This window comes from Panulirus ornatus, chromosome 9, assembly GCF_036320965.1.
Source record: "Panulirus ornatus isolate Po-2019 chromosome 9, ASM3632096v1, whole genome shotgun sequence".
Classification (NCBI taxonomy): Eukaryota; Metazoa; Arthropoda; class Malacostraca; order Decapoda; family Palinuridae; genus Panulirus; species Panulirus ornatus.
Window position 1 is genome coordinate 29,382,500 of NC_092232.1, and position 20,678 is coordinate 29,403,177.

Sequence of the window (20,678 nt, forward strand, 5' to 3'; positions counted from 1 at the left end):
ATGTATATACATGTGTATGTGGGTGGGTTGGGCCATTCTTTTGTCTGTTTCCTTGCGCTACCTCGCTAACGCGGGAGACAGCAAATAATAAAATAAATATATTTCTATTACCCTCTCATTACTTGATCAAACCACCTCACACCACCTGTTGTCCTTAAACATTTCCTTTCCAACACATCCACCCTTATCTACAGCCCATGCATCACATCCATATAATATTGCTGGGACAATTATATCTTCAAACATACCCATTTTTGCCCTTCCAGATAATGTTCTCTCTTTCCACACATTTTTCGGTGCTTCCAGAATCTTCAACCCCTCCCCCACCCTATGACTTACTTCTGCTTCCATGGTTCCATTCACTGCCAAGTCCACTTCCTGATATCGAAAACATTTCATTTCCTCCAAGTTTACTCCATTCAAACTCAAATCCCAACTAACCAGTCCCTAAACCCTGCTAAACCTAATAACCTTGCTTATATTAATGTTCACTCTCAACTTTTTCCTTTCACACACTTTTCAAGCTCAGTCACCAACTTCTGAAGTTTCTCGCTCAAATCTGCCACCAGTCCTGTACCATCAGCAAACAACAATTGACTAACTTACCAAGGCCCCCACATCCCCAAGTAATTGCATAATTACCCATCTCTCCAAGCACTCACATTCACTTCCCTCACCACCCTATCCATAAACAAATTGAACAATCATGGTGACATCATACATCCCTACCACAAACCAACCTTCATGTGGAACCATTCACTCTCCTCCATTCCTAATTGTAAACAAGATTTACAATTTTGATAAAAACTTTTCTGCTTCTAGCGGCTTTCCTTTCACACCATATATTCTTATGACCTTCCACAAAGCATCTCTATCCACGTTATCATACGCCTTCTTCAGATTCATAAATGCCATGTACAAATCCATCTGTTCCACATACAACTTACCAGGTATACTCAACAAATTTATACCTCTGTAGTTAGAACACTTGCCTTTACACAACGGCACTATACATGCATTCTAGCAATCCGCAGAAATCTCATCATGATCCATACTCTCACTGAAAATCCTTAAACAATCAAAAACACAATCAACCCCTTTCTAAAGAATTTCAATTGCAACATCATCCACTCCCACTGCCTTGCCACATTTTATCATATACAAGGATTTCACCACTTCTCTTTACCAAAGCACTCTCCATGACTCTTTCACTTTGCATACTACCGAACCAAAATACCCTACATTTGCCACTCTATCATCAAACACATTTAACAATCCAAAATACTCACTCCATCGTCTCCTAACTTCACCACTACCTGTTATCACTTCCCTTTAGCCCCTCACCAATATTCCCATTTGTTCTCTTCTTTTGCACATTATTTACCTCCTTCCAAAACATTGTCTTATTCTCCCCAAAGTTTACTAATACTCACTCACCCAAACTCTCATTTGCCCTTTCAACTCATGCACCTTCCTCTTGCCCTCCCTCTGCTTTCTCTTATACATCCCCAATCATCTGCACTCTGTCCCTGTATCACCTAAACACCCCTCTCTCTCTTCTCTTTTTTCACAAGCAACTTTACTCATTTGTCCCACCACTCATCGTTTCTAATCTGCCCATATCACACCTTTCGCATGCCACATACATATCTTGCACATGCGATCACTGCTTCCCTAAATATCTCACATTCCTCACCCACTTCCCTTAATTCATTTACTCTTACCTCTTGCCATTCTACACATAATCTCTCCTGGTATTTCTTCACAAAAGTATCTTTTCCAGGCTTCTTACTTTCACCACTCTCTTCTCCCCAACAGTGTTTCCTCGTTTTCAAAAGACCTCTACTTATCTTTACCCTTGCCTCCACAAGGTAGTGATCAGACATCCTTTTAACCCCTCTCAGCTCATTTACATTCAAAAGTCTTTCTTTTCCTTGCCTTTCAATTAATATGCAATCCAATAATGCCCAATGGCCATCTCTCCAATTCACATATGTATACTTGAGTTTATCTTTTGAAACCAGGTATTCCCAATCAACAGTCCTTTTTCAGCACACAACTCCTCAAGTTGTTAATCATTTCCATTCACAACACCACATGCACTCATACACTGCCATATTATATAAACTAGCATTTAAATCATCCATCACTAATACCCAGTCTCTTACATCAAAAGCGCTGACACACTTACTCAGCTGCTCCCAAAACACTTGCTTTTCACAATCTTTCTTCTCATGGCCAGGTGCATAAGAATTAATAATCACCCATCTCTTGCCATCTGCTTTTTGTTTTACCCACATCAGTCCAGAATTACTCATTTAGTAGCAGTCAATAGGTACATCAAGTATGAAACTCTGCAAACACTGCATCAGAGTTGCCCTCTGACAGTGGCCTGTTAAGGTTGAGGCACCAAAGGCTAAGAAGCGGCACTGGAGTTAACTAGTAATAGAGACTATTGCTGTGGCCACCTCCTCGAGGGAGTTCCAGGTGGAAACAGACATCAGACGGATACTCTATTACACACTCCCACTATTCATGCTCCAGAACTAGTGCTACTCACATTTGTGCTCTAACTAATTCCTGACTTGACTCCTAATACATTTCCAAACCATTCTTCCCCTTTACCCTTGAGCTTTCTTTCACTCAGAGCCATAACATCCAGGTTTCATTCCTGAAACATACTACCTATCTTTCCTTTCCTCTCATCCTAATTACATCCAAACACATTTTAGACACCCCAGCCTGAGCCTCCAAGGAGGATGAGCACTCCCTGCCTGGCTCCTCCTGTTCCCTCTTTTAGAAATTGATATAAAAGAAAGAGGGGTTTCCAGCCCCACTCAGCCCCCTTTAGTCACCTTCTACGACATGCAGGGATATACAGGTAGAACAGTTTCTCCCTAACCCAAGGGGTAAACAGGTAAGGTATTCAAGGTAATCTGATTCTTTATGTCAGGATGTATATGCTATAAATGGATAGAACTGACTAGTACGCTTCATTCAAAGATATTCAAAGATCTATTAAGAGTAGAAATATCAGAAACACATAAAAGACACAAAAACAATATACTTGTGCCCTATTTCCTCCATTATCAAGGTAGCACCAGGAATAGACGACTGAACCTTAGAGGAAAAATCCTCACTTTGCTCCTTCCTCTGCTATCTTTCTATGAAAATAATGGTACAGAAGAGAAATTCCAACATCTCTGCTCCTGCACCTCAAAGCCACCTATTACATGCAAGATATGTATGAGTAGCATTACAAAAAAAAAAAAAAAAAATCACTTTTGGAAACTACGAAGTAAAATGAGTAAAACTCCAAGTAATTTTATTTATGCAACATACACAAGCCATGATGTGAATTTCTTATATTCATATTAAAATCAAGTATAAAAATATGACAAAATATTATTCTGCAATACACTATATCCATATTATACTTATACAACAAAAATATCTACACTCGAATATTTCATAATATTGCTATTTCTAGAATATGACATTTGGTACGTTGTACTATTCTTGTAAGGAATATTGCTATTTCTAGGATATGACATTTGGTATGTTGTACTATTTTTTGTAAGGAATATGAACACAGTCTGAAAGTAATTTCAAACCTATTGGATCTATTTTACAAATAAAAACCAACATAGTATTCCTACTTTTGGCTTGGGACAGCTTCAACTGTCTATATGGCACATTTTTCATCACAGACAGTTAAAGCTCCATATTCACTTGGAACTTGCTTAGGGAATGTCTATAGTCAAAGGACAAGAACATGCATTAAAAACAGCTATAAGAAAGGCAAGTTATTTCTTTATAGTGATGGTATGTGAGCTAACAGTCAGCTTACCCTTCTGTATTAAGATGGTAAGTAAGCAGTCAGCCAGCTTACCCTTCTGTATGATGATGTCATGTGAAATAAAAGTTAGCTTACCCCAGAGTGATGAGAAGGGCATGTTAGACATAAGAATGTAAAATTATCACAAAAATAACAATAGGACAGAAATGACCTAAGGCCGCTTATAATATTGTGTCACGGTATGAAACTGAACAGAAATGAGATTATAACTAAAATATTAATGAGCACACACTATAGACTAATTTTCATTATTTCTTTTTATATATATATACACATATTCTTCTCCCACCTCAGTGAGGTAGTGTCCAGAAATGATGAGCAACTCTCACTCTCTTGCTGTTATACACAATGCATTGCAAACACAGCTTAACATCTACATCCAGGCTCCAAAGACTATTCTACAGATTACTTTGATTTTGATATTTTTTTCAATGTTGAAGGCTTCAGTCATGGACAAAAGTCCACACTAAGGCCAGGAATTATAAATGGGGAAAAGAAAAGACAAGAGAAAGTATTACAAAGTTTGGAGGAAGTTTTGGAGGAAGTGAAAAACCTGTCTTTTAAAATGTGCCAGGTCACAGTTACTGGGAGACATGAGAAGGTAGAGAATTCCAAAGCTTCAATGTGCACAGAAAGAAGCAGTTATCATAACAGCCCACCCTTTACTTGCCGATGGCCATAGAGTATTCATGTGAAACTGCAGCTTGTCGAGTAATGTGTGGTCTAGCTGGTGGTGGGGGTCACACGTCATGATCCAGACCAGTGGCACGATATTGCCCCCAATATACATGTCAGTCCAGTTTATAACATGTTCTGAATGTTCAGACCCTGATATCCTATAGCCTCTTTCACCCCACCATTCCAACTCCTTGTTGGTTTCTTGTTCCCCCTTCCTTCCTCTTCATTAGTCTTTCCTTGCTCATCCACTCTATATGTCCGAATCATTTCAGCATATCCTGGTCAGCTCTCTCAATCATTCCATGCTTACTACCACATCTCTCTCATTTTCTGTTGTCCCTTAAACAATCAATCTGCCTCACACCACACACTGTCCTCATGCATTTCATTTCCAACATGTCTAACCTCTTCCATTCTTTTCCATTCAGCATTTAAGATTCACATCAACAGAACACTCATACTGAGACTACGATAGCTTCAACCATACCCATCTTTGCCCTGGCAGATGCCTTCCCTCTCCTCCTACATGGTCGTCAAGGCACCTAGTACCTTAGCCCCCCTCCTCTCCCATCCTGTGACTCACTCATAAATCAATCTGCCACTAACTCCACTTCCAGATTGTGGAGTTGTTAAGGTGCTTGAAAGTCAAGTATGAAATTATGGATTCAAATTCTGCATACACAAAATTCAGATGAATAAATTAATGCAACAAACTGCGAGAGGATATCTCTCCCTGTGAATGAGCAATGAAGACATGTAAAACAAGAAGGTATAGGACAATAATCCCATGTGCACCACTGACTACAAAACCCTGGTGCCCTCTTAACTTCACCAATCTGATGCTACCCTATTGGTTCGGGAAATTAAGTAAAAAAAAATGTCACATTTCTCACCCACTGTACACTTTACATGGGAACGATGTCAAGCTGAAAGATAGATATAAATCACTAATCAAGAGACAAATCCTAAAGAACACCAATCAAGCAAAGATACACAATGACCTACTACATATGTGTTTTACCCCCAACCACTCTGCCAATCAAACCAATACAAATAACTAAGTGTTCATGAACTACCTCGAAAAGTGCAGTCAGTTGGACCTGTGCTTGCTCTAATATTACACTACAGTATCATCCTCTCATTTTTCATAGCTCTCTCTACACTGGTCATGAGAGCTTACTGAATGACTGCCTCTTAATGCAGCAGTACATCCCATACAAGGAGTAATGGACAAACTTTGCATACCGCATTAGAAAAAATACTCACAACCACTTAATTTAGCATTGTGAGTGAATAAAATCACTGAAATTATTCTAGTAACTAATCATCTGATACTGAGAGAACATCTAGATTCTGTTTTCATATGTCTTCTTTCTTCTCTCAATAAATCATCACTCTTCAACCTCTCACCCTATTCATTCTTAAGCTGACAATGACATTCTTCATCTGATTCCCTTACTGCTTCTGACTTCAATACTCACTCTTTTTCTCATATTACACATACTGCCTCTATTCATTTGGACAAATGTAACATCTTGGAGTGTAGCAGTTATCTGAATAAATTCTACCATTACCTCTTTCTAAATCTCACTCACTCTATCTCTGTGGTGCTTGTTCCCTTCTGGAATTCCCTGATGGGGGTGGCCACAGCAATAGTCTCTCCATAACGAGAGAACTCCAGTGCTGCTTCTTAACCTTTAGTGCCTCACCCTTATTAACACCTACTATCATCTCTCTTCAATCTTCCCTTTCTCCCTATTATTATGTTGCTGCCTTACCTTTATTATACAGCTATTATTCTGGCCACTGCTCTCATGAACTAACTGCATGTGTCCCAGCCATTAAGGCCAGGACTCATGATACATGACTGTCTACTTCTAACCATGATTTCTGTGTAATCTTGATCACTAAAGGATTACAAGTCAGGTCTACAAACAACTGAGGCATTCTGATTAAGCTCTTCCACATCCTTTCCAACTCTTCATTTCTTTTCTCATCTAAGATGGCTATGATTAGGGCTTGTTTTTGCCCATGCCATAAAGGCCAACATAAAAGAAAAAATCAAACCTAACCAGAACAATAGACACTAGCAGTAAAGATGCAAGAATCATACAATTCTAAAAAATTATTAAATGACCTGAACATATACTCTTGCATAATGCACCATCAGTTCAAAATTCTAAATGAAGAGCCTGATCTTCAAAATAAACCAGAATTTCTCACATATTTTATGGTTATACATCTATATGGATTGCAGTAATGACAAAGCCAAAACATAAATTTCTATAAGAGGATGAGTCATATGAAGAGTTGAAGGATCTACAGTGGTTGACAGACTTTGCATTTCTCAAAGATGTAATGCAACAATTGCCATCTTTTAAATCTGGCATTTGAGGGCCAATGTGAGTTTCTTTTCAAGCATTTCCTTTGAACAAGATAAGACTTCTGAAGAGTGCCATATCAAGAGATATTAATCACTTTCCCTTCTTAGACACAAAGGCAAAGCACTAGTAGAAATATAGGTAAAACAACAAAAATTACAGCAAATCTTATATGACTATACTGAAAACCCAAAAAAGCAAAAGAGGTGTAACATAAAATATCTCTTTGTTGTCACAATCTATAAACTCATAAGATCTGTGATCCAGTGCATTAAAGTGCATCACCAACTTGGAGCAGAGTCTCAAGTACATCATTTCAGTAAAAGTTATCAAATTTTTACGTAATGCATATTCAAGTGCATTACAAACAAAAAAACATTTGGAACATGCACAATCATACAAAACATTCTGTTATGTTAAACCCATAATCTGTGACCCATATTTCTAAAACCCAAAAACCTATAATTTTCACACTCTTTGTTCCTACGGATTACTATATGGATTTTTGATAAGTCTACTAGTGCCTTGCTTTGCCCTCCTAGTCAATCTTTTCATGGATTATGTGAGCAACAACAGTTGCTTAATCCTTTGACCAGTAACAGCAGATCAATATAAAGAGGAAATGAAACTTTTACAATTTCACAAGGATGAGTGAAGTTCTAAAGATGTAGTAAATGTACAATTCCACAACAGAACTATGGAAGTAAGTTTTCTAGTCAAAGTAATATGAGTACAAAATACTTGTGTGCTATTCATGACAATACTTGGAACAATATATTCATGTATCGCTATAATCTTTTCTAAAGTTCATCTTCTACAAATACTGTGCAGTTCTAAAGGAACTACATCTCACAGAGGTCCTCTGTACTGCCCTGAAAATATTTCAACTTTTTTTTCAAGATACTTATGTAAAGAATGAAGACCCACATTCAGGGGTTTTTACACATACATAAGAATATAAGGACAGATCCAGAAAGAAAGCCATGGTAGAGGAAGGCCTGGAGGACTGCCATTGTATCTGACTTTATAGAATTTGTCAACCTAAAGGTTATTCATCAATTTCAGTATCTATAAACCCAACTGTTTTTATAGAATCCACAATTTTGGTTATCTAAAAATGTTCATCGTTCTAGTTACATTAACAATATCATTTAAAATTTCATCTATATTTCATTTATTTCACTGTTATTAGGGGGAAATCATGATTCAGTAGGAGTTCAGATAACTCTATCTAACATGTAATATTTGATACATGCAGCACAACATGTTTCATGGAGATAACCTGCTTCATCAGGTGCAAATAATTCATAAAGGTTTTAGATCCCAACATCACCTCACACGTTCCATCTACCATGTGCCATGCCACATGATACACTGAGCTAAACACTGGCATGAAAATGATCACCCTGTAAATCTTAACAACCCCGTCACATTATACCCTTCATCTGATTATGCAATCCATAACGTCATTAAATTGATCTTAATTGCTAATATTTAGAACTTTAATTTGTTCCCAAGTAACTTTAAAGCACATCCTATTATCAAGCATATCATTATGAAAGAATCATCAAGAAATGATAACATAAGAAAAGTGGTTGAACACATGTATCTTTACCCAGGCCAACCTCACCACACAACCCTCCTTAACCACAAGGCAACCCTCTTTCCCGTAAATGGTCTGGCCAGTGTGTTATCCACCATGGAATCTGTGTGGTGGTGTTGGGATTCAAAAACTTTATGAATTGTTTGCATCCAATGAGGAGGATTGTCTGCGTGAAACATGTTGTGCTGCATGTATGAAAAACTACATGTTAAATGAAATTATTGGGACTCCCACTGAATTGCAATTTCACCTTCATAACTATCATCACAGACTATTGTGATCATCATATCAACATTTCACTGTCATTACATAATTCATATTTGACTCTGCGACTCCTACATTTTTGCCATTCCATTACTGCATGTTCTATCATAATATTGCAATTGCAGGTGTCATATACTGAAGTAGGTCATCTCTCCTTTAACTGCCTATATGTCAACACAGTATGACCAATCATCAACTGATAAAGGATTGTTTCAAAATAGCAATTCCTACTGAAAGAGGAAGTCCATACTTCAACAGATGTCCTTATCTTTCATGCATTCTGAGTCTCATCTAGTAAAGCATTTATATCTAATATAATTATTTGCTCTGCCCATAAGTTTTAGGTATAACTCTCATATACATATTGCTGGAGATAACAGTTATTGCTAGATCATCTACTATTTCATTAATACTGATGCTAACATGTCCTGGACACCAAAAGATTTCTAAACTTTTATGCTCTGACTGGATTCTAATAATCCAGTCTTGGACTTTTTCACTATGGGATGCATTGAAGCACAGCATGATACAACTTGAGCACTCTGGGATTTGGAGTAGATTGTGAATTACTTTTCATTAGTAACTGGTCAGTTGATTTAAGTTCAGCATGAATATCATACGGTTCTGCAGTAAATATGGAAAACGTTTTTGAAAGTTTACCAAGTGAGATTCTTCTTCAATAATCAAAGCAAAACTTACACATCATCACAAATGAACCTTCAGTGACAATCTTTCTTCTCTTTACATGAAAAGTATCATGCTGAATAAATTCACTCCTTGTTATAAGAGATGTAATGTTCCTTTAAGATGTTCTCATCCAGTCCCTCTAGGAGTTTCAGGAAACTTAGCCAGAGAGAACCTAGCAAACCTACTTCTCTACTTGAGTTCACTTCCACAACTTCCATTAATGGCATTTTTTTTTTCTTAATTCTGACATAAAAAGACTTAAAGAACTTGTATAATGATCAAATAACTCAATCCTTTCAAGTGCAAAAATCTTTGTAAAGTTAGATGATGTATGTTTATGCTCAAAAGAGATATTTAGCCAAGCTCTTTGTGTCTTAAATTCATATGGGACTCAAAAAAAATTACATAAAAACTTTCAACTTTAGATCAAAATGCTCCTGTGCATATCCTAATACCAAGATTAGGAACAACATTAACCATTCTCAGGATATCATCAGTGACCGATAACTATATCTGGGAACGGCAATCCAATTTCAATCTACTTAATGAAACATATAACCTAAGCACAGTCATCCATCCTAACATCTCCCATGATTAGTGAGACCCTAACTTCAAAATGTTTAGTGACTGTCATTTCACTCTTGAACTTGAAATTTGAGAGGCCCATATCAATCTTCAATCAAAATAATTCTCTAACGTTTTGTTACTCATCATAAGGAATGAGTATGCCTTTCTGTAACACGTGAAACTGCCAATATTTTCACTGATCTCATAAAATGTAGCCATAGATTTTTTTTGGGAGAAATCAACACCAATGTCATCTGTCCAACTGGTAATCTGATCAAAAGCAGTTTGCAAACATCTTACAGCAACCTCAAGAAATGCGAATGTACGATCATAGTATTAAAAAGATAAGGAGTGAAGACAATTAGCTCACATTCAACAACACTGCCTTGTCCAACAATGAAACAGAAAAGTGTCTTGTGGTTCTGTACCACACAATGAGTTCTATATGTGATTCACAGGATTAAGGATATATGAAAATGTGTGAACGTCTCTAAAGTTAAACAAGTTTTCGTGATCAATGGAAATACATATCCTCAAAACCTAAAAAAAAACAAATTTTTCTATTCTCAGTCAACATGATATGATTCATAGGCTAGATAATCAGTTATATGAGTGTCTACAGTTGCACTGTCCAGTAGCAGTACAACTGGGCAAGTATCCCACTGGTGCATTTATGTTCAAAATGGCCCTCATGCAGACACAAATGTGAAAACTCTAAACTTATATATCTACCCTAGAACAAAACTCAAGCTATTTTCACAAAAGAAATTGTGACAACCAAAGTTTCACAAACCCTTATATAATAAGACATTGCCCTGAAATATGAATATATCATGGTCTTAAATTTTCATGTTATGATTTAAATTCATACTAAGCTACTGAAATACCTTAATCTAAATATTCAACTTGATTTCTTCTGTTGACTCTCAGAAGCATCCCTTTAACAGGTAATAGAACTTAAAACTATGATATTTACCCTTAAACACTTTAAAACATCTAATTCCTGTCATTGTAAGTTCTATGAAGGCCTTTGATTATTCAGTAGCAAAACCTACAGGAATTAACAATATTGAAAGCTACATATCATGTTGGAAGAACCTCTCTTATATTCAATTGATAAGATCCTTAGGGCTCAAAAATGATAAATGTACACATACATACTCTCTCAATAAGATCCAGGATGTAAGAAAATCTTTGTGATCATTTTCAAATAATGACCAAGACATAAATTTTTAGCCACTGACATAATCTTATAAAAAACAGAATTCACATCTGTACATGCTGTATATGCATATCAGATACACAAAGTTAACAAGGATACCGTGCCCTCATTCTCATGCAGTCTAGCCATGCATACAGTATTCACTGCTGCAAAGATCTCATTAATACTTGCATGAAAAACATATGCACTGTCAAACATTGTGATTCTGACAGCATGATGCATAATTGAACATAAAACATACATTCAAGGTATTCGAGCAAAGGGTATGAAATCAATGATCAGTTTACATTTTTCATCGAAAGGTAGGGTATACACAGCATCATACACAGCCATATATACATAAACCATTCAATGAGGTCTTTCTACTCTACATACATTGTGCTAAATATTAAAAGAACAGATCCATCAAAAAGAATGACTACTTTCACAGCTTTATCATAGTCTATTTAATACCAGGTAACAGCAAAAGGGGTTATACAGTAAAACTATCTGACAATACTGCACTTACTTTTCATCTAATTCAGAGCAGCGGTGGGAGTCGCTGGTGACTGTATCATCACTGCCATCACTATGATCACTTAAGTCTGATGTCTTAACTAACGGTGTCTCCACAGCCATGGATGATGTTACATGAGAACCTCGTGACTGACTGGAAACAGAGAGATGGGGATTCTTGTCTTGATTAATGCCCTCTGCTGAAGAAGTGTTCATGATTCCTGAAGACACAGTTGTGTGAGCTGTTCCAGTAAGCATCCCTGACACAGTATTCACTATTCCAGTGAGAGTTCCTGACACAGTTTGTCCAAGAGAACTGATCTGTGTCCCAGTTACTGATGGTACGGATTCAGTAAGTGTCCCACTTGCTATCATTGTATATGTATCTTCATTTCCAAGAACTTCCCAACTTGAGCCAATTACAAATGGTGACACAGTGTACGTTCCACCTTCAACATTCCCACTTGCTGAACCCCCACCACATACTGGTGTACTTGTTGGGGCACAAGGGGCACTGGCAAAAATGTGGGATGGTGACTGTGGGGACTGAGGATCAGTAGGGAGGGACGACATGCATGAGACAAGTGTGTTGGTGGAACACTCACTCCCACATGGAGATGGAAGATTCACTAAAGTCCCACCACTTCCATTATCATCTGAAAGAAATAAAAATAATCACTGATCTTCATGGTCTTTTCATATCTATAAAGTTTAGATGTTGGGTATCAAGAAATAAGACACAAGTATATTTCCTTGTTAATTCATCCAGTAACTTTAAATTCATAGATTATAGTACAACAACAAAGAAAATTTGGAATTTCTTTTTCTGGATCATGAGACAAATGAGCTAGAAGGACTTTCAGTGTCAAACTTACCAGGGAAGTTTCAGCTGGATATCAATTAACATTACAACCCAAAATAAATTAACAAGAGAAATCTAATCACCCAACAGAAAGCTTCCTGAGGTTCATCCAATCAGGAGCCACCATACCATAACAATTTCCTTCAACTCCCAAAACAGACAATGTTATCATCCTTCACTCAGCCTGCTTATAGGATGAGATTCAAAATTCAGTCCAAGATGAACAAATAAAAGTAGAAAGTGAGATGGCAATCCTAGCGCTCACTCAGGAAAAAAGTTTCTTGATCATATTTGGTATTCTATATTGAAAGCGCAAATTAAAAGGACTGCGAGCCTTTGAAATGAACAGAAAGGTTACAACAGAAGGAAATACAATGACTCAAAAAACATGACTCATAAAAATCTATCAATAACTCTGTGCTGAGTATAGGTATAACAGATCTCCAGTCCATATTTTTTGGGACAAGCAGTGTTACAGATCTTTCAGATTATAAATACCATGCTTTCTTTCAGATTATAAATACCATTCTTTCCAGTGGACCCAGACTGATTTCTTAATATTTTTGTATGTCCAATGTCTGTCTATCTATCTAATCATCTAACACATATTCCCTCTGGGAACTCCCATCAAGGGATGGCCACTGCAAAGTCTCCATTTATCCATGTCCTTGCATGCCTCCCTCGCATACTCCATTCCATACATTCTTCCTCTGTTCCTCTCCTTCCAGTATTTCTCCACCTTATATGCCCATGTCAAGGTTGGTCTTCCACTTGCACCAATCTCTTTAATTGCACTATCATACACTCTCTTTGTAAACTCCCAGTCTTGCATTTTTTCTACACGCCCAAACCACCTCAAAGTAGTAAGTTTCACCCATTCTACCACTCACAATTCACTCCCTCTGCATTCCTTGCCGTACCACATCTCTCGTACACCCTTTCATTTCTTTCTTCATTCCATCTAGTCACACCACATGCTCTTCTCAAACAGCTCATTTCCACAGCCTGGATTCTTGACCTCTGTGCCTCATTCCATGTCTCAGAATCATAGGTCAGGGTTGGGAGGACTATGCTGTCCCTGAATCCTCTCTTCACTTCCATTCTTACACCTTTACCCTTCTTTATTCTATTAAGGGACCCAATGACTCTTCTACCCAATACTGCTCTCTCCCTCATCTCTCCTTCCATATCACTTAACCAACACAGCTCTTACATACTTAAATTCTCTCACTTCTTCCAGTCTTTTTCCATCCATATGCAAAACATAATTTAGTACACTTTCTTCTTTCACTCTGTATGGTCTTACAAAAGCTATACTTTCACTCAGTTTCCTTTCAAACACCACTACTTTACTTTTACTTCCATTTACCTTCAATCTCTTCTGCTTCCACACATCATAAAACACACATCCTTCTGAAACTCCTCTTCACTCTCCACAAACAACACAGTATCATCCACAAACAGGGTTGCCACTAGCCACCATATCTCACTGCCTCACTCAATCTCTGCACCCCTTTTCCCTAGTTTTGCTTTCATCTCTCTTATCACTCTGTCCATATATATACATCAAAAAGTGATGGTGCCATCACACAGCCCTGCTTCACAACTGCATGTATCCAAAAACTTGCTCAGCTCTCCATCCACTCCTACACACTCATTTGCTATTCTACAGAAGGCTTTTACACCATCCAACAGTTTTCCCCTAATACCATATAGCCTTAACACATCCCACTTTGTCATACACTTTCTCAAGATTCATAAAAGCTGCATTTAACTTCTTACCTTCGGCTAAATACTTTACCACAGTCATCTTTACAACAAAAATCTGATCCACACATCCCCTACCTTTCCTAAAACCCGTTTAACTTCTTATCTTTTACTAAATAATTTTCCATGGTCATCTTTACTACAAAAATCTGATCCACATATCCCCATCTTTCCTAAAACCCCCTTGCTCTTCGCTTAATCTGCATTCAGTCACCTCTATCACTTTGTCAATTATTAATCTTGCATACACTTTTCCTGGAATACTTGACAGACTTATTCATTTATTTATATTCTTAACATACTTAATCGCCGTCTCCACATTAACGAGGTAGCGCAAGGATACAGACGAAAAAATGGCCCAACCCACCCACATACACATGTATATACATAAACGCCCACACATGCACATATACATACCAATACATTTCAACGTATATATATATATATATATACGACACGCAGGGAATACGTGGGAAGTATTCTTTCTCCCCTATCCCCAGGGATAATATATAAAAAAAAATATATATATATATACATATATATATATATATATATATTTTTTTTTTTGCTTTGTCGCTGTCTCCCGCGTTTGTGAGGTAGCGCAAGGAAACAGACGAAAGAAATGGCCCAGCCCACCCCCATACACATGTATATACATACGTCCACACACGAAAATATACATACCTACACAGCTTTCCATGGTTTACCCCAGACACTTCACATGCCCTGATTAAATCCACCGACAGCACGTCAACCCTGGTATACCACATCGATCCAATTCACTCTATTCCTTGCCCTCCTTTCACCCTCCTGCATGTTCAGGCCCCGATCACACAAAATCTTTTTCACTCCATCTTTCCACCTCCAATTTGGTCTCCCACTTGTCCTCAAACATCTCATTTCCAGCACATCCATCCTCCTGCGCACAACTCTATCCATAGCCCACGCCTCGCAACCATACAACATTGTTGGAACCACTATTCCTTCAAACATACCCATTTTTGCTTTCCGAGATAATGTTCTCAACTTCCAAACATTCTTCAAGGCTCCCAGAATTTTCGCCCCCTCCCCCACCCTATGATCCACTTCCACTTCCATGGTTCCATCCGCTGCCAGATCCACTCCCAGATATCTAAAACACTTCACTTCCTCCAGTTTATCTCCATTCAAACTCACCTCCCAATTGACTTGACCCTCAACCCTACTGTACCTAATAACCTTGCTCTTATTCACATTTACTCTTAACTTTCTTCTTTCACACACTTTACCAAACTCAGTCACCAGCTTCTGCAGTTTCTCACATGAATCAGCCACCAGCACTGTATCATCAGTGAACAACAACTGACTCACTTCCCAAGCTCTCTCATCCCCCAACAGACTTCATACTTGCCCCTCTTTCCAAAACTCTTGCATTCACCTCCCTAACAACCCCATCCATAAACAAATTAAACAACCATGGAGACATAACACACCCCTGCCGCAAACCTACATTCACTGAGAACCAATCACTTTCCTCTCTTCCTACACGTACACATGCCTTACATCCTCGATAAAAACTTTTCACTGCTTCTAACAACTTGCCTCCCACACCATATATTCTTAATACCTTCCACAGAGCATCTCTATCAACTCTATCATATGCCTTCTCCAGATCCATAAATGCTACATACAAATCCATTTGCTTTTCTAAGTATTTCTCACATACATTCTTCAAAGCAAACACCTGATCCACACATCCTCTACCACTTCTGAAACCACACTGCTCTTTCCCAATCTGATGCTCTGTACATGCCTTCATCCTCTCAATCAATATCCTCCCATATAATTTACCAGTAATACTCAACAAACTTATACCTCTGTAATTTGAGCACTCACTCTTATCCCATTTGCCTTTGTACAATGGCACTATGTACGCATTCCGCCAATACTCAGGCACCTCACCATGAGTCATACATACATTAAATAACCTTACCAACCAGTTAACAATACACTCACCCCCTTTTTTAATAAATTCCACTGCAATACCATCCAAACCTGCTGCCTTGCCGGCTTTCATCTTCCGCAAAGCTTTTACTACCTCTTCTCTGTTTACCAAATCATTTTCCCTAACCCTCTCACTTTGCACACCACCTCGACCAAAACACCCTATATCTGCCACTCTATCATCAAACATTCAACAAACCTTCAAAATACTCACTCCATCTCCTTCTCACATCACCACTACTTGTTATCACCTCCCCATTTGCGCCCTTCACTGAAGTTCCCATTTGCTCCCTTGTCTTACGCACTTTATTTACCTCCTTCCAGAACATCTTTTTATTCTCCCTAAAATTTAATGATACTCTCTCACCCCAACTCTCATTTGCCCTTTTTTTCACCTCTTGCACCTTTCTCTTGACCTCCTGTCTCTTTCTTTTATACATCTCCCACTCAATTGCATTTTTTCCCTGCAAAAATCGTCCAAATGCCTCTCTCTTCTCTTTCACTAATAATCTTACTTCTTCATCCCACCACTCACTACCCTTTCTAATCAACCCACCTCCCACTCTTCTCATGCCACAAGCATCTTTTGAGCAATCCATCACTGATTCCCTAAATACATCCCATTCCTCCCCCACTCCCCTTACTTCCATTGTTCTCACCTTTTTCCATTCTGTACTCAGTCTCTCCTGGTACTTCCTCACACTAGTCTCCTTCCCAAGCTCACTTACTCTCACCACCCTCTTCACCCCAACATTCACTCTTCTTTTTTGAAAACCCATACAAATCTTCACCTTAGCCTCCATAAGATAATGATCAGACATCCCTCCAGTTGCACCTCTCAGCACATTAACATCCAAAAGTCTCTCTTTCGCGCGCCTGTCAATTAACACGTAATCCAATAACGCTCTCTGGCCATCTCTCCTACTTACATACGTATACTTATGTATATCTCGCTTTTTAAACCAGGTATTCCCAATCATCAGTCCTTTTTCAGCACATAAATCTACAAGCTCTTCACCATTTCCATTTACAACACTGAACACCCCATGTATACCAATTATTCCCTCAACTGCCACATTACTCACCTTTGCATTCAAATCACCCATCACTATAACCCGGTCTCGTGCATCAAAACCAGTAACACACTCATTCAGCTGCTCCCAAAACACTTGCCTCTCATGATCTTTCTTCTCATACCCAGGTGCATATGCACCAATAATCACCCATCTCTCTCCATCAACTTTCAGTTTTACCCATATCAATCGAGAATTTACTTTCTTACATTCTATCACATACTCCCACAACTCCTGTTTCAGGAGTACTGCTACTCCTTCCCTTGCTCTTGTCCTCTCACTAACCCCTGACTTTACTCCCAAGACATTCCCAAACCACTCTTCCCCTTTACCCTTGAGCTTCGTTTCACTCAGAGCCAAAACATCCAGGTTCCTTTCCTCAAACATACTACCTATCTCTCCTTTTTTCACATCTTGGTTACATCCACACACATTTAGGCACCCCAATCTGAGCCTTCGAGGAGGATGAGCACTCCCCGCGTGACTCCTTCTTCTGTTTCCCATTTTAGAAAGTTAAGAAAATACAAGGAGGGGAGGATTTCTGGCCCCACGCTCCTGTCCCCTCTAGTCGCTTTCTACGACAATATATATATATATATATATATATATATATATATATATATATATATATATATATATATATATATATATATATATATATATATATATATATATATATATATTATTTATTATTTTTATTTTGCTTTGTCGCTGTCTCCCGTGTTAGTGAGGTAGCGCAAGGAAACAGACGAAAGAATGGCCCAACCCGCCCACATACACATGTATATACATACACGTCCACACACGCAAATATACATACCTATACATCTCAATGTACACATATATATACACACACAGACATATACATATATACACATGTACATAATTCATATTGTCTGCCTTTATTTGTTCCCATCGCCACCTCGCCACACATGGAATAACATCCACCTCCCCCCTCATGGGTGCGAGGTAGCGCTAGGAAAGACACCAAAGGCCCCATTCATTCATACTCAGTCTCTAGCTGTCATGTAATAATGCACCGAAATCACAGCTCTCTTTCCACATCCAGGCCCCACACACTTTCCATAGTTTACCACAGACGCTCACATGCCCTGGTTCAATCCATTGACAGCACGTCGACCCCGGTATACCACATCGTTCCAATTCACTCTAGTCCTTGCACGCCTTTCACCCTCCTGCATGTTCAGGCCCCGATCACTCAAAATCTTTTTCACTCCATCTTTCCACCTCCAATTTGGTCTCCCACTTCTCCTCGTTCCCTCCACCTCCGACACATATATCCTCTTAGTCAATCTTTCCTCACTCATTCTCTCAATGTGACCAAACCATTTCAAAACACCCTCTTCTGCTCTCTCAACCACACTCTTTTTATTTCCACACATCTCTCTTACCCTTACATTGCTTACTCGATCAAACCACCTCACACCACACATTGTCCTCAAATATCTCATTTGCAGCACATCCACCCTCCTGCGCACAACTCTATCCATAGCCCACGCCTTGCAACCATACAACATTGTTGGAACCACTATTCCTTCAAACATACCCATTTTTGCTTTCCAAGATAATGTTCTCGACTTCCAAACATTCTTCAAGGCTCCCAGAATTTTTGCCCTCTTCCCCACCCTATGATATCTCTTCCACTTCCATGGTGCCATCCGCTGCCAGATCCAATAAAAGATATCTAAAACACTTTACTTCCTCCAGTTTATCTCCATTCAAACTTACCTCCCAATTGACTTGACCCTCAACCCTACTGTACCTAATAACCTTGCTCTTATTCACATTTACTCTTAACTTTCTTCTTTCACACACTTTACCAAACTCAGTCACCAGCTTCTGCAGTTTCTTACAGGAATCAGCCACCAGCGCTGTATCATCAGCGAACAACAACTGACTCACTTCCCAAGCTCTCTCATCCACAACAGACTGCATATTTGCCCCTCTTTCCAAAACTCTTGCATTCACCTCCCTAACAACCCCATAAATAAACAAATTAAACAACCATGGAGACATAACACACCACTGCCGCAAACCCACATTCACTGAGAACCAATCACTTTTCTCTCTTCCTACACGTACACATGCCTTACATCCTCGATAAAAACTTTTCACTGCTTCTAACAACTTGCCTCCCACACCATATATTCTTAAAACCTTCCACAGAGTATCTCTATCAACTTTATCATATGCCTTCTCCAGATCCATAAATGCTACATACAAATCCATTTGTTTTTCTAAGTATTTCTTACATACATTCTTCAAAGCAAACACCTGATCCACACATCCTCTACCACTTCTGAAACCACACTGCTCTTCCCCAATCTGATGCTCTGTACATGCCTTCACCCTCTCAATCAATACCCTCTCATATAATTTCCCAGGAATACTCAACAAACTTATACCTCTGTAATTTGAGTATTCACTCTTATCCCCTTTGCCTTTGTACAATGGCACTATGCAAGCATTCCGCCAATCCTCAGGCACCTCACCATGAATCATACATACATTAAATAACCTTACCAACCAGTCAACAATACACTCACCCCCTTTTTTAATAAATTCCACTGCAATACCATCCAAACCTGCTGCCTTTCCGGATTTCATCTTCCGTAAAGCTTTTACTACCTCTTCTCTATTTACCAAATCATTTTCCCTAACCCTCTCACTGTGCACACCACCTCGACCAAAACACCCTATATCTGCCACTCTATCATCAAATACATTCAACAAACCTTCAAAATACTCACTCCATCTCCTTCTCACATCACCACTACTTGTTATCACCTCCCCATTAGCCCCCTTCACTGAAGTTCCCATTTGCTCCCTTGTCTTATGCACTTTATTTACCTCCTTCCAAAACATCTTTTTATTCTCCCTAAAATTTAATGATACTCTCTCACCCCAACTCTCATTTGCCCTCTTTTTCACTTCTTGCACCTTTCTCTTGACCTCCTGCCTCTTTCTTTTATACCTCTCCCACTCATTTGCATTTTTTCCCTGCAAAAATCATCCAAATGCCTCTCTCTTCTCTTTCACCAATAATCCTACCACTCACTACCTTTTCTAATCAACCCACCTCCCACGCTTCTCATGCCACAAGCATCTTTTGTGCAAGCCATCACTGCTTCCCTAAATACATCCCATTCCTCCCCCACTCCCCTTACCTCCTTTGTTCTCACCTTTTTCCATTCTGTACTCAGTCTCTCCTGGTAC

At 38.7% G+C, this 20,678-nt stretch overlaps 1 protein-coding gene across 1 annotated transcript in view; it reads right to left on the reverse strand.

Annotated features, from left to right (window-relative positions):
* Positions 1 to 20,678, reverse strand: part of LOC139750304 (oxysterol-binding protein-related protein 1-like) — a 745,131-nt gene that overhangs the window by 567,735 nt on the left and 156,718 nt on the right. Inside the window, exon 13 of the mRNA XM_071664928.1 lies at positions 11,770 to 12,412. Within this exon, the coding sequence (XP_071521029.1) occupies positions 11,770 to 12,412 (643 nt within the window). The remainder of the gene's footprint in view (positions 1 to 11,769; positions 12,413 to 20,678) is intronic.